This window comes from Hyperolius riggenbachi, chromosome 1 (genome assembly GCF_040937935.1).
Source record: "Hyperolius riggenbachi isolate aHypRig1 chromosome 1, aHypRig1.pri, whole genome shotgun sequence".
NCBI classification, from domain to species: domain Eukaryota; kingdom Metazoa; phylum Chordata; class Amphibia; order Anura; family Hyperoliidae; genus Hyperolius; species Hyperolius riggenbachi.
In genome coordinates this window covers 464,125,135-464,140,466 of record NC_090646.1, presented here as the reverse complement: position 1 = coordinate 464,140,466, position 15,332 = coordinate 464,125,135, and the positions used below count along the sequence as shown (strand labels likewise).

At 43.8% G+C, this 15,332-nt stretch overlaps 1 protein-coding gene across 1 annotated transcript in view; it reads right to left on the bottom strand.

The window, feature by feature from the left end:
- SVOP (SV2 related protein) overlaps positions 1-15,332 on the bottom strand; it is an 88,869-nt gene that overhangs the window by 12,385 nt on the left and 61,152 nt on the right. The window contains exons 7-11 of the mRNA XM_068239533.1: positions 12,706-12,769; positions 8,184-8,309; positions 7,126-7,254; positions 5,268-5,341; positions 1,380-1,456 (exon numbers count right to left, since the gene is read on the bottom strand). Of these exons, the coding sequence (XP_068095634.1) occupies positions 1,380-1,456; positions 5,268-5,341; positions 7,126-7,254; positions 8,184-8,309; positions 12,706-12,769 (470 nt within the window). The remainder of the gene's footprint in view (positions 1-1,379; positions 1,457-5,267; positions 5,342-7,125; positions 7,255-8,183; positions 8,310-12,705; positions 12,770-15,332) is intronic.

Sequence of the window (15,332 nt, the reverse complement as noted above, 5' to 3'; positions counted from 1 at the left end):
CACACAGCTGAATGGTAATCACTCAATCCTGAGCTGGCTTGATTACCATTTGCTAGCTGGCTGTGAATGCAAAGGACACCCACAAGAAATACATGCAGAACTATGTAACAACATGCATGCAGGAAATCCAGGGCTCTCTGGCCGCAGCTCAGCTGCAACAAGCAATTGGTGGAATGATGACAGCATCCTGAGCTGCCCAGAACTGCAGAGCGATTGCAAATGACAATGAGACCCATTGCAAATGCACAACCGAATGCAAGCAGATAAGCCAGAACTGTCCGTTTGCAGCTCCACTGCAACGGACAGAACACGCTACAGGAGGGATCCTTACAAGAAGTTTGATGTCTTTTGAGAAAGGTTTATCACATGGTGTAAAGTCATGGCCATTCCTGTAGGGCTTCTGCATCCAGTGTTATTGGACACACCCACAACTGCCCGCACAATGTAGCCATGTCCACATATGTAATGCCCTGACAATGTGGAACTTGTGCATACAGACACTAGGGATTGTCAGTGAGATGCAAATCATTCCAAGCTGATTCAAAATTCTGCAATTTTGCATGCAAATTTATGCAGCATGAAAAGTGATCAATTGAATCCCACCTCAGCCTTCTTTGATTGGCCCATTTAAAGCTGCATACATTTGCACAATTGATTTATAAAATTCTACATTAACTCAGAATTATTTGCACCTCATTGGCCAAACCTAACAGACAGCAGTCCATGTCCTGTGTTAACCCCTACTGGGTTGCTGTAGTCTGTGTCAGACTCAACTTCTACTAAAATTCACACATGCATGTCACCCTTAAAGGGGAATAACTAAAACCTACAGCTCCCCTGTAAAAACAGACCCTCTCCCTCCCAGAGAGCTCAAATGTTACCTCTCCTATGTGAAATGAGACTTCTGCAGCTAAAAACCCTGTTTTGAAATGTTGATCACATGGCCAGACACTTGCAAGTACAGGCAGTGTCTTTCAGGTTTTGTGGGAAGTGGCTGCTACTGCTGTCTGCATAGCACCATCTTGCTGTTCAGACTTCAAGTGGACAAGCACAGACTCTAAGAAGATTGTAGTTTATATCACTGCCCCTCATACTAGACCTGGCCAGAGTCTGGGCTCCTGATCAGGTGCTTTAAACCTGAAATTATATTAGTAACTCTACTTCTACATGACAAATACAAGCTCTGTATATGCAGGTCTAGTAAAACACTTGTTCCTGGACTGAAACTCAAAAATGTCATAGATACAGTAGGAGTGGGTTGTCTCTTGAAAATGAAAACCTTCTTCTGGGTATAATGAATCCAAAAGGGGTTGCAGAATGTGAATAAATGAAGCAGCAACAATGGCGTATACTATTACTTACTACTACATACTACTTACCACTGCACACATCACCTGCTTGAAATAGTTCTGTGGTTAAGAGAACCAATCCATAGTAAGAAAAAGCATTGGAAAACCTGCAACATGGGAAAAATACTTTGTTAATCTGACCAATACAGTACAGTAGGTATCTTCACTAACACTGCAATGTAAAGTTATATATTTTATTGTACAGTCAAGGTCAATGTACTTTTCAAGTTACCAGTACTTTTCACGTGCACTGTACACAGCCTTTGCATCTCTCCTTTATCATGTCACTAAACATTGTAGATGCAGAAAGCCAAAGTTCATCTTGTCCTTTGTTGCCATAGCCCAAAGTGACATCTCCTGATCCATCAGCTGTCAGCTATATGTATGGCATTCTGCCTGTGAGTAGAAGACTTGTATATGAACTTTATGCTGACTAGCATGCTGAGTAGCTACCATCTTCATCATTATCCACATACCGCTGACGGCCTCTGGACCAGGACATATCACTTTCTGTTTTGAAACCAAGAGTGATATCATGAGATGGAAATAATTCCTGTTTGCATGCTAATTGTAAGTTATATTCAATTTACTTGCATGCAAGCCACAATTATGTACCGGTATATCTCCAGTGGTGAGATTTCCTTTCACTACCTGTCCCAGTGCCACTTTACTATGAACAAGGAGGGGATCTCAACAAAGGACTGGGAAATCCTGCCATGCATAATGCTTGTTGCCAGAGTAGGTGTCCCCAGTGTTGATTGATCAGCTTCAATTGTGGTGATAAATATAATATTGTGCAATTCGCCTCATTTTCTTAAACTTCATATTAACAGTGAGGGAAATCCTCCCCAATATGTACAAGAACAATAAAGACCAGACAGCTGTAACCCTACTACACATTTCTTAATAGAGAAGTCCAGCATATGCTGAATGCAACTATCAACCTGGGTTCATCAGTTATCACAATTTTCTTTATACTTTTTTCCCCTTATGTATAGTTATAGTATGCTTTCAAATACTAATGAAAATAGCCTTTCTACTACTGAAAACACTTCATGGAGTAAATAAGTATACATCAAACACAGAACATTTATATCGCATTTTCTCCTGGCGGACTCAAAGCGCCAGAGCTGCAGCCACTAGAGAGCGCTCTATAGGCAGTAGCAGTGTTAGGGAGACTTGAATAGTAGGTCTTCTACTAAATATGTGCTGGCTTACTGAACAGGCGGAGCCGAGATTCAAACCCATATTTTCTGAGTCAGAGGCAGAGCCCTTAACCATTACACTATCCAGCCACCACTGACACTATCCAGCCACTTTCAGAAAGTTTTTTTTAGTATTTCGTGATTTGGAATTCAGGGTGGTTGCCCCAATAGAAATACACAATGACACAGTTGCTTGCAAAAGTATTTGGCCCCTTGAAGTTTTCCACATTTAGTCACATTACTGCCACAAACATGAATCAATTTTATTGGAATTCCACATGAAAGACCAATACAAAGTGGTGTACACGTGAGAAGTGGAACAAAAATCATACATTATTCCAAACATTTTTTACAAATCAATAACTGTAAAGTGAAGTGTGCGTAATTATTCAGCCCCCTGAGTCAATACTTTGTAGAACCACCTTTTGCTGCAATTACAGCTGCCAGTCTTTTAGGGTATGTCTCTAACAGCTTTGCACATCTAGAGACTGAAATCCTTGCCCATTCTTCTTTGCAAAAAAGCTCCAGCTCAGTCAGATTAGATGGACAGCGTTTGTGAACAGCAGTTTTCAGATCTTGCCACAGATTCTCGATTGGATTTAGATCTGGACTTTGACCGGGCCATTCTAACACATGGATATGTTTTGTCTTAAACCATTCCATTGTTGCCCTGGCTTTATGTTTAGGATCGTTGTCCTGCTGGAAGGTGAACCTCCGCCCCAGTCTCAAGTCTCTTGCAGACTCCAAGAGGTTTTCGTCCAAGATTGCCCTGTATTTGGCTTCATCCATCTTCCTATCAACTTTGACCAGCTTCCCTGTCCCTGCTGAAGAGAGGCAACCCCAGAGCATGATGCTGCCACCACCATATTTGACAGTCGGGATGGTGCGTTCTGAGCGATGTGCAGTGTTAGTTTTCTGCCACACATAGTGTTTTGCATTTTGGCCAAAAAGTTCCATTTTGGTCTCATCTGACCAGAGCACCTTCTTCCACATGTTTGCTGTGTCCCCCACATGGCTTGTGGCAAACTGCAATCTGGACTTCTTATGCTTTTCTGTTAACAATGGCTTTCTTCTTGTCACTCTTCCATAAGAGCCAACTTTGTGCAGTGCACGACTAATAGTTGTCCTATGGACAGATTCCCCCACCTGAGCTGTAGATCTCTGCAGCTCGTCCAGAGTCACCATGGGCCTCTTGACTGCATTTCTGATTAGCGCTTTCCTTGTTCAGCCTGTGAGTTTAGGTGGATGGCCTTGTTTTGGTAGGTTTACAGTTGTGCCATACTCCTTCCATTTCTGAATAATCGCTTCAACAGTGCTCCATGGGATGTTCAAGGCTTTGGAAATCTTTTTGTAGCCTAAGCCTGCTTTAAATTTCTCAATAACTTTTTTCCCTGACCTGTCTGGTGTGTTCTTTGGACTTCATGGTGTTGTTGCTCCTAAGATTATCTTAGACAACCTCTGAGGCCGTCACAGAGCAGCTGTATTTGTACTGACATTAGATTACACACAGGTGCACTCTATTTAGTCATTAGCACTCATCAGACAATGTCTATGGGCAACTGACTGCACTCAGACCAAAGGGGGCTGAATAATTACGCACACCCCACTTTGCAATTATTGATTTGTAAAAAATGTTTGGAATCATGTATGATTTTCGTTCCACTTCTCACGTGTACACCACTTTGTATTGGTCTTTCTCGTGGAATTCCAATAAAATTGATTCATGTTTGTGGCAGTAATGTGACAAAATGTGGAAAACTTCAAGGGGGCCGAATACTTTTGCAAGCCACTGTAAATGAAGGAGGAAACTTACAGAGATGGAGGAAACAGGAACGGGTGGAGGAAACACAAAGAGGTGGAGGATACACAAAGAGGTGGAGCAAATGGGAAGAGGCGGAGGAAACAGGAAAGGGCGTAGGAAACAGGATGATGTGGAGGAAATAGGGAGAGGTGGAAGAAACAGGAATGGGATAAGAAAACACAGAGTTGGAGGAAACAGGAAGAGGTGGAGGAAACAGGGAGAAGTGGAGGAAATAGTTAGAGGAGGTTGGTGCTTAAAGAAAACCTGTACTGAAAATAAAAGTCAAAATAAGCATACACAAGTCATACTTACCTTCCATGTAGTCTACTCCTCAGTGTCTTTCTCCTGTCCCGCGTCCTATTTGTTCACTATGATCAAGTTAATTTTCCGTCCTCCATTTTGAAAATATCCATTACCCATAACAGCTTTCTGGTCAGCACACAGTTAAACTGTAACATCGCCCACTTGAGCCATAGGGAAACATGGACATTACCTAGTACATCCGTTTTCCTCTCAGCTATAACTGACAGCAACTGATATTTTACTGACAGCAACTGATATATTTCAGATCTGACAAAATATTGTCAGAACTGGAAGGGATTATTGTCAGAAGAAAATGGTGAGCTTCTGAGAGGAACTGATGGCAAGGTAACTCTGTAAATGTTCATTTGAAGTTACCTCATGTGTTTATTTTAAATATTTTTACTCAGTACAGGTTCTCTTTAAAGACCAATTGATTGCCTGTTTTATAAATGTGACAATTAATTAGCTTAACAATATTTAATAATTAACAACCTAGGATTTTGCAAAGGACACCATGAATCCAAAGAGCAGCACTGATCAAGGCACAGCTTTTACACCTAGGTTTACACCTATTTACACTAGAGAGCATGCAATCCTATATCTACTTACCATATAAACCAAAGCAACAGTGTTGTACACCTAAATTGAGGTGTAAAAAGATCTCGTATTCTACCACGGTCTTCCTGCAAAACAGACAAGATCGCATTGATGTATGAGAACAATAAGTGTCATAAGATAGGCCCATCTGTCACAATCATTTTTCCTAAGGATAAAAAAGATTTTCAGTACTATATGCCCAAATAAGCATTCATCGCTGCCAGCCAAATGAATGATTAGGATCATTGATTACAACTAATATTCTGCACTAAAGCATAGCAACAACAAGCAATAGTGAGCAGTGCATAGCAAACCCTGGGCTTGAGTCACAAAATGGTGCTAACTGTTAGCACGGCTGTTAGCACCGCTTTTCGCGCTTTTAGCACATTTTCACGCAAAAACGATTATCGCACGTAAAAATGTGCGTTTGCGCATTAACATTAATTTTTCACGCGTTAACGTTTGCATTTGCGCAATATTGTGAATATATCGCATGAACGTGACCATTAACGCGCACATTTTTGCACGCGATAACTGTTATCATGCAAAATTTCGCGCGAAGCACTTTTCACCGTGTGTTCACAGTTAGCACTGTTTTGTGAATCAAGCCCCCTGTCTGCCATTTGTTGTGAGTTTTCATGCAATTATGGACTGTTATAATCTTAATAAAGATAAATAAATGGAAGTTGATGTTCTTGTGAGTGCATGACTGAGGTAAATTTCTTTCTTAAAATGAACCCAATGTGAAAATAAACTGATAAGATAGCTAATTGAATCAGTCCTCTTACTCCTAAAAATAACTTTTTTTAGACATGTTATGGTTTTATTTTATGTGTAAACATTTACAAAGTAGATTTAATGGTTTATTGTCTCTGCTAAATTGCAGTGTCTGAGGCATCAAAGAGGGAAAATACATGAACTATTGACCTTTTTATCTATCCCTTTGCAGTCAGAAGCCCAGTTATCTGCTTAAGGGGCCCATACACCTAACGATTTTCCCGCCGATATACGGCCAATTCGATCACAGTGATCGAATCGACGGTGAAATCGCCGCACACACCGCTGACAGAACGGTCGATTTCCATCTGAAATCGATCGTTCCTGTCGATTCCCGTCGATCCCTCCGTGCTAAAGATTTTTCTCGATCGCCGGCGGGTCGGGAGTGCGTCGATAGCGGCGTTCGAATGCCCGACGCAATACAGCAGGTAAACATTACCTGTTCCGGCCGGCGCGAGCCCCCGCTGTCTTCTTTCCGCGCTGGGTTCCGGACCGGCTGCAGCTACACAGAACTTCCTGTCCCGGCAGGAAGTTTAAACAGTAGAGCGCCCTCTACTGTTTAAACTTCCCCTGGACAGGAAGTTCAGTAGCTGCAGGAACGGTCTGGAGCCCGAAGCAGAGAAGAAGGGGACTTGCGCCGGCCGGAACAGGTAATGTATGAGGGGGTGGGGGGGGCAGCAGTGGCAGCTCCACAGATTGTGATCGGTTTCAGGCTGAAATCGATTCACAATCTGTTTGTAAAGGTGGCCATACAATCCCTCTCTGATCAGATTCGATCAGAGAGGGATCTATCTGTTGGTCGAATCTGATGGCAAATCGACCAGTGTATGGCCACCTTTAGGAAGGTTTTTTTATAGCTGTAATTTGTCATTAGTGAGGGATGGCTATAGCCCGACTGGGTCCCGACTACAGAAAAACTATCAGATGCATAGCTGGATATTAACTCTTTCAGGCAGGAAAAAAAGAACAGCATAAGTGTTTGTGTTCTTGCCACTGTATGTTTGCGTCCATCTCATCAAATCACATGTCATCTCGGGTACGCTTTCAAGTTGTATGCATGAAACCTGTAATGTACTGTAAAAAATATACACACCTGTCTGGATAAGATAAGCTTCCCTAGTGGCATTGGAGCACCGTTCTCAGTTGCGATACGCTTTAAAGTGGCAAGAGCTTTCTCTTGGTTTCCAGATAGGACATCATACCTTGCGCTCTCTGGCAACCACTAAAAAACAGAAGGAGGCAAATGGACTATACACACAGTGATTGAAACAAAAACATATTACCGTAATACAGTATGATAAATGCTGTATTTAGATTGCTACATCAATTTCTTGTCATTTTTTAGTTAAATCAAGGAAGAAAAGATAGATGAATGTGGCTGAATCACACCTGTTTGTGTTACATTTTAGGGAAAAACACTGATGGCTACATTCTCACTCTCCACAAGGTTCATCCTCCCTTACTCAACCTATGGTGACTCTTATAGCAAGGGAGGCCATCTGCTAAGGGTCCTGTAACAAGTGTGGCCACTAAAAGCCCCTCCTACTGTATACAAGGCTGGATTTATACAATTTACGCCCCTAGGCCAACTTCCTTGTGACTCCCCTTCCATGCCATGTAGAGCCCCCACTTCTGCATATAGCATCCATGTGCTGCAGTCCTTCTCCTTCACATGTAGCTTCCTTGAGTGGCAGCTCCCCAATCAGTGTATTGCTCCCCATTTGCAGCCTCATGTTTCATACCATGTTCAGTTGCCCCCTTGGCAAGAGCCTCCCAAAGCCTGGGCCTATGTGGCCTGTCCTGTATAACAGTGAAGCCACCACAACTCCACCCACCCATAACAAAGGTGGCCACAACTGTACGTGTTATAATGGAGGCCCTTGTTTCAGAAAGAGCATCCCCCTCCAATCCTGTGCTGCCTACTGGAAATATCTGTTCTGCATACTAGGTTTTGTCTAGACAGAAGGATGTGTTATTGCTTGTATGTAGAAGTGGAGATGCCTTGCTTTCCACCAATCACACCTAAGCAGACAGCACAAGCAACATACAGTAACTGTTGTATGTGCTTATTAGGGGAATAAACAAAGGAAGCACTAGTGGTCTACTCTGCATATGTTAAGTAGATCATGTCTGATATTGATAAACACTTACAAAGCACATAATAGAAAACAGCATAAGTGGGAGGGCAGACAGTATGAGAAGCCAGCGCCATCCCAATGTGGGCATCACAAAAATAGCTAGTAGAACTTCAAACACTGTGCCAATGGCCCAGAAAATCTGCAATAAAATAAAAGAATGTTATAAAGCAATTAAGTTGGTATGAGAAAAATATATACTTATTCTATACATATAAAAAGTTTCAATAAACCTCAAAATACTTTCTACATCAGCTTCATATCTGCTATCTGGTTGTTGTTTTTTGTTTTGTTTGTTTTTTTACAGATGCTAAAGGTCGCATTCACAGTGGGGCGTTATGGTCGCACGTTATAAAGTCTTATAAAGCAGCTTACCGCACTGCAATGCTAATCCTATGGGCCGTTCACAGTGCGACTTTAAAGCTGCGTTAAAAAATGTTGCGTTGTGGTAGCTCACTGCTTGCAGTGCGTTCTCTTTACGCAGACACGTTGCGACTTTAACGTCGCATTGAAACGCAACATCCCAGTGTGAATACAGCCTAAAAGACTATGGAAATGCTGGTGTCAATGAGTGGTGCTTCTTATGGTGCTGCTGTCATATACAGGCCTTTCATCATCACACTTTTTTTTAATTATATGTGACTCAAAATATACACTCCCCTCTATCCCTACACTTCACCAAATCAAATTGTACCCTAGATAGTTAATGTTCTGTCAGATTGGACTGTTTTGCAAAATGTACCCTTTTTTTTAAAGTACTAGTTTACATTCTATAGTAGCTGTTTATGAAACCTGTACTGCAATATCCAAAGGAGATAGGCCTGAACAGTGCTATTTTAAGGAGCACTATGGCAAAATATTGTAACGTTTAAAATACATGTGTATGAGAAGTTAAATTCTCCCAGAGTAAAATGCACTACACATTACGTTTCTCCTATGTTCCTGTCACTTACAGTAGGCAGCAAAAATCTTATATATCTGACAAGTTTTTGACTAGTGCATCTCATCATGATTATCAGTATTTCCTTTATTCTCTACAAAAGCACTCCCTGGAAAGGATCTATGCAAAGATGCTACTCATTTGCACACTATTTTGGCAGATGGACTGAACAACTGATGTTCAATAAGTGCTTTTGAAAATGAAGAAAACTCTGAAAATCCCCATGAGGAGATGGACTAATCCAAAACCTGTGAGATCTGTCAGAATTTTACAACACATTGCAAGACACAGCAATATAACAAAAAAAAATTATAGTGCATTTTATTCTGGAATACATGCACATTTATACATATACATGCATTTTAAATTTTACTTTTTCGCCAGAGTGGCCCTTTAAAATATGAATGCACTTTTACACTAAGGTGCCCTTATCGATTTGGCTCAACCCCACTTCCAATTACTGAGCTTTTAAACATTGTGAATGGTCAATTACAAGGTTTGTCTGCAGTGACCCCACCACCTCGAAGTGATGGTAATGCAGATGACCAGTCCATGCGTGATCCAGGTGACCACTCCATGGGATATGCACTTCCCATCATGACCTTGCAGTGTTACTCTGCTCCCCTCTCACTACTCTCACCCCTCCCTCCCCTGACACCCGAACTCCTCCCTCCCCCACCCCTACCACCCGAGTGACCGATACACCCCATACTCTTACACATTCCAGACACCTTTCTTAACCTATAACCGACGAACTGACAAAGTGCTGGAATGATACAACTTTATTAAGTATCGGCCACGCACAAAGTGACAATGCAATACAAACAGTTATTAATAACCAAGAACATCAAAGAACAAATCATAATAAATACATACATATATATATATAAACATCAGGCAAAATATACATACATATGCATACAACGTTAACACCCAACCAACCTAAACCCAGAAGTTAATCCCTTTGCTAGGAACCACAAAACTGAGGGGCAGCCACCATGCAGAAACCAAAAGATTCCTAGCCGCGACCTGGGCTCAGAAGTCTCTATGGCCTTACATGCTACCAATTTGTCCAGATTTTCCAATCCCACTTGCTTTGATGGCTTCCCCGCAGAAGCCATCCTACCAACGTTCCTCAGTTGCCCCTCCCACCAGCCCAGAACCACCACCTCTAGCAAAGGCACTTCCGCCACCACTTGTACAATGTCCCAACCTGTTTATAACGAATGCATGTACCCACCAACACACCACGGGCGCCATGGCTTGCGGCAACTAACTGCCTCCACTAATTAAACCCCTATCTAAACCCCCCCAACTGACTCCTAACGAGTGGGTGGGACGTTTGTTCTTGCTGCCTTCCTGGAGGTAACTGACGCTACCTCCGTTCCCGCCTATCTAACCCCCCCCCCCCCCCCTCGCTCTAACTACCCGATCCCCTTCAGCCTGCTCTACATCCCTACCTAAAAAACCTCCCCTCTGGAAACAATCCCCAGCACAAGAGTTCCGCTTGAACTCGCAGCGGTCATGCAGTGCTGGCTAAAGGCTCAGCACTGTACTTTCTCAATAGATTGTGTGTCTACCATAGAGCACTACCTAGTAAACAGGTTGGTCACTCTTTATTGCTTTGCGGCTGCGACTACTCAGCACATCCCATGTACAGGTTGTCATAATCAATTTCAAGGATTTGAGAGTAAATGCGTAATCATTTATAAGTGCACATAATACGTATATTACCCATTAACTATACAATCTACTGTATGATCAATAGTTCCCAATCAGCAGCATAATCGATCGGAAACTATCGGTTGTGCCGACTAACGGCCAAAACCCACCCCAATGACCTGGTTTGCCAAAGCAGCCACTATAGCTGTTCTGGTTATTGCTATGCCTCTGGCTTTCAGTAAAGGCAGCCATACACTGGTCGATGTGCCATCAGATCGACCAGCTGACAGATCCCTATCTGATCAAATCTGATCAGATAGGGATCGTATGGCTGCCTTTACTGCAAACAGATTGTGAATCGATTTCAGCCTGAAACCGATCACAATCTGTTCAGCTGCTCCTGCCGCCTGTCCCCCCCCCCCCGTATACATTACCTGATGCGGGCTCCCGGGCGTCTTCTCTGCATCTTCTCAGCGCTGCACCCGCTCCATCCTGGCGCTTCCTGTGTCACTCCGTGACCAGGAAGTTCAAATAAAGCGCCCTCTATTTGAACTTCCTGGGTCACTGCAGTGACCCAGGAAGCGCCGGGATGGAGCGGGTGCAGCGCTGAGAAGATGCAGAGAAGACGCCCGGGAGCCCGCATCAGGTAATGTATTTTTCATCGGATCGGCCGCCGCTAGCGACGCGCACTTAACCGCGGGCGATCGAGGGTAATTTCCCGCACGGCGCGATCGACGGACCGATCCGATTTCGGGAGGAAATCGGATCGTCGGCGGAGTTTACCGCGAACGATTGGCAGCAGATTCGATCCCAGGATCGAATCTGCTGTCGAAACGGCCGGGAATCGGGCCAGTGTATGGCCACCTTAAGTCTTTCTTACTTCCTGAATTAAGTAACCTTTCCATAATGAAACATTGCCCTTTTATGCAATGAAAACTATGCAGTTTAACCACTGCACCTTCAAGGGTTTTTCCCCTTAAAAAAACAGAGGACTTTTCACCTGTCAGCGCTCCTTCTATTCATTCGCCTATAACTTTATTACTACTTATCATAACGAAACAAACTATATCTTTTTTTTTTTTTTGCCACCAATTATGCTTTCTTTGGGGGCACTTTTTGCTAAGAATTATTTTATTCTATCTGTTTTTTTATGGTAACTGTGTTCCTATCATTAAACAATACCAGCTACCGATCAGTCCTGTGTCTGAATCACATATATGAAACAAGCATTCAGCTAATCTTGTAAGATTTTTGTCAGAAACCTCTGATCGGCATACTTGTTTAGGTTCTATGGTTAAAAGTATTAGAAGCAGAGGATCAGCAGGATAGCCAAGCAACTGGTATTGTTTAAAAGAAAATAAATATGGCAGCCTCCATATCACTCTCTATTAAAGAGACACTGAAGCGAAAAAAAAATTATGATATTATGATTTGTATGTGTAGTACAGCTAAGAAATAAAACATTAAGATCAGATACATCAGTCTAATTGTTTCCAGTACAGGAAGAGTTAAGAAACTCCAGTTGTTATCTCTATGCAAACAAGCCATTAACTCTCCGACTAAGTTTAGTCCTGGAGAGGGCTGTTATCTGACTTTTATTATCTCAACTGTTTTCTTTTTCTCTGCTAGAGGAGAGGTCATTAGTGCACAGACTGCTCTGAAAGACTCATTTTGAATGCTGAATGTTGTGTAATCTGCACATATTATAGAATGATGCAATGTTAGAAAAAACACTATATACCTGAAAATAAAAATATGAGAATATTTTCTTTGCTGCTAATCTTCTAGTAATTATTCATAGTACACAACCAATTCACTATATCATATATTTTTTTTTCGCTTCAGTGTCTCTTTAAGTTTCACTTTAACAAGTATGGCCACTAAAGTATAGCTTTATAGAATGGGGAAATGCATAAAATGATCTGGAATTGCTTACCTCTATCAACAAGATGCACTTAGCTCGTGCTTTCATTGGAAGGAACTCAGCATAAAGTGTTACTCTGGTAAGAGACAAAAAGCACACATTACCGCACATATGAGATGCACCTTTAAACACTCAAATCACCATTTCCTGCAAATATAATTTAGGGTAAATCACAGGCGTCCCTACATAGGGCAAAATGGGGCATCTTCTCTCCCCTGGCCAGCTGCTGCCCCCCTAGCCACCTGAACCCAGAAGTGGCCCCCGCCCGCCCTGGGGTGGCAACGCAGTGAAGAGGGAGCATTGAGCACAGCGGTGGGGAAGGGAGGTTACGTCTCCCCCCCTTCCCTCACCTTGGGGCTCCCCCCTCTCTCGCTCCCCCCCCTTAAGCTATTCTCGCGCCGGGAGAATAGAGTAAGTGTCCCGCCGCTGCCTGCCGCACCAATGAATGCTGGACGGGGGAGCAAGAGAGAGGGGGAGCCCCAAGGTGAGGGAAGGGGGGGGGGGAGACATTCCCCAGCTCTCCACCGCTGTGCCCATCGCTCTCTCTTCTCTCTCTGCTGCCAGTGCCACCTCACTATAGACCTAGCTAACTATCCTAGTTGGGACACCTATAGATCTGGCTGCTTATACTGGGGACACCTATAGATCTGGCTATCTAAACTAGGGACACCTTCCCCACCGCTGTGCCCATTGCTCCCTCTTCTCTCTCTGCTGCCAGTGCCACCCCACTATAGCCCTAGCTAACTATCCTGGGGACACCTATAGACCTGGCTGCTTATACTGGGGACACCTATAGAAATGGCTATCTAAACTGGGGACACCTATAGACCTGGCTATCTATACTGGGGGCACCTGTCACTACCTGAACTGGGGGGCACCTGTCACCACCTAAACTGAGGGGCCCTATCACTACCTAAACTGGGGGGCCTGTCACTATCTAAACTAGGGGCTCCTGTCAGTACATACACTGGAGGGTCCCTGTCACTTCCTGAACTGGGGGGCATCTGTCACTGCATACACTGGGGGGCTCCTGTCATACCAAAACTGGGGGTACCTGTCACTAACTGAACCGGGGGGGGGGGGTACTTGTCACTACCTGAACTGGGGGGCACCTGTCACTACCTAAACTGGGGAGCTCTGCCACTACCTAAACTGGGAAGCCCTGTCACTAACTAAACTGGGGGCTCCTGTCACTACATACATTGGGGGGTCCCTGTCACTACTTGAACTGGGGGGCACCTGTCACTACATACACTGGGGGGTACCTGTCACTACCTAAACTGGGGGGTACCTGTCACTAACTGAACTGGGGGGCTCCTGTCACTAAATGAACTGGGGGCTCCTGCCACTACCTAAACTGGGGGGCCCTGTCACTACCTGAACTGGGAGGCTCCTGGCGCTACCTAAACAAGGGGGCATCTGTCACTACCTAAACTATCCAGGCCAGCCAGCCCAGCATTACCACCAGCCAACCAGCCCAGAATCACTGTCAAAAAAGCCACAGCATTACCACCAGTCAGGCCAGCATTTACTTCAACCAGCCAAGCACAGCCCAGCATCACCGGCAGCCAGGCCACAGCATCACCGCCAGCCCAGCCACAGCATCATCGCCAGCCAGGCCACAGTATCACTGCCAGGCCTTTCAGCCCACACATCATCCCCAATCCAGCCAAAAACAGTATTGCCAGGCACAGCAGCCAGTAGAGGAGAATTCAGAAGCCAGGTGAAAGATGTCTACCATATTAAGGGGGCATTCTGCCTAGTTATGTGAAATGCTGTCTATTTCTGTGCCTCATGACTGCTGAATTTGTCTTGTTGGGGGCTTCATGGGGACTGAATTTGTCTTGTTGGGGGCCTCATGGTTACTGAATTTGTCTTGTTGGGGGCCTCATGATTTGTTGGGAGCCTCAAGATTGCTGAATTTATCTTGTTAGGGCTCACATGATTGCTGAATTTGTCATATTGGGGGTCACATGATTGCTAACTGCGAGACTATGGGAAAACCTGAATCATCATCATATGAGACAATAGCATTAAACCTATTTTTGTTAGCTTTTTAAAACAAAAAAATAAAACTGGGAGGTTCTAAAAAAAATGAATACATTTTTCAGGAGTAGGATGGATGAAATTGTTTATCTTCACATTTTTTTTTCAACTTGGATATTCCATAATGTTCATGTATGAGTTAAAACGTTTGTATTTAGTTTAAACTGCTGTTGCCACTTTGCGATAGATAAGTGACTTTTGGGTTGCAGTTTGGGCACTCGGCCTCCAAAAGGTTCGCCACCACTCTCCTAATCTAATGTCCCACCATTGCTAAGTTCATTTAAATTTGTCTCCACCCGTGACCACACCCACATTCTGGTCCATGACCACACCCATTTTTCAGCGCGGTGTGCTAATTGCGTCGCACGACGTAACCCTATTCTTTGGTGCGCTACACATGCCACACAACATAACCCCGATCTTCGGTGCGTCACTTCCCCCCCCCCCCCCCTTTTTGCCTCCCCGCCCTGGAAAATTTTCTGCGGACGCCCATGGGGTAAATGATCCTTCCTGATGCATAACTTTAAAGTGTACCAGAGACATTAAAGTCTAAAGATTTGATACTTACCTAGGACTTCCTCCAGCCCCATAAG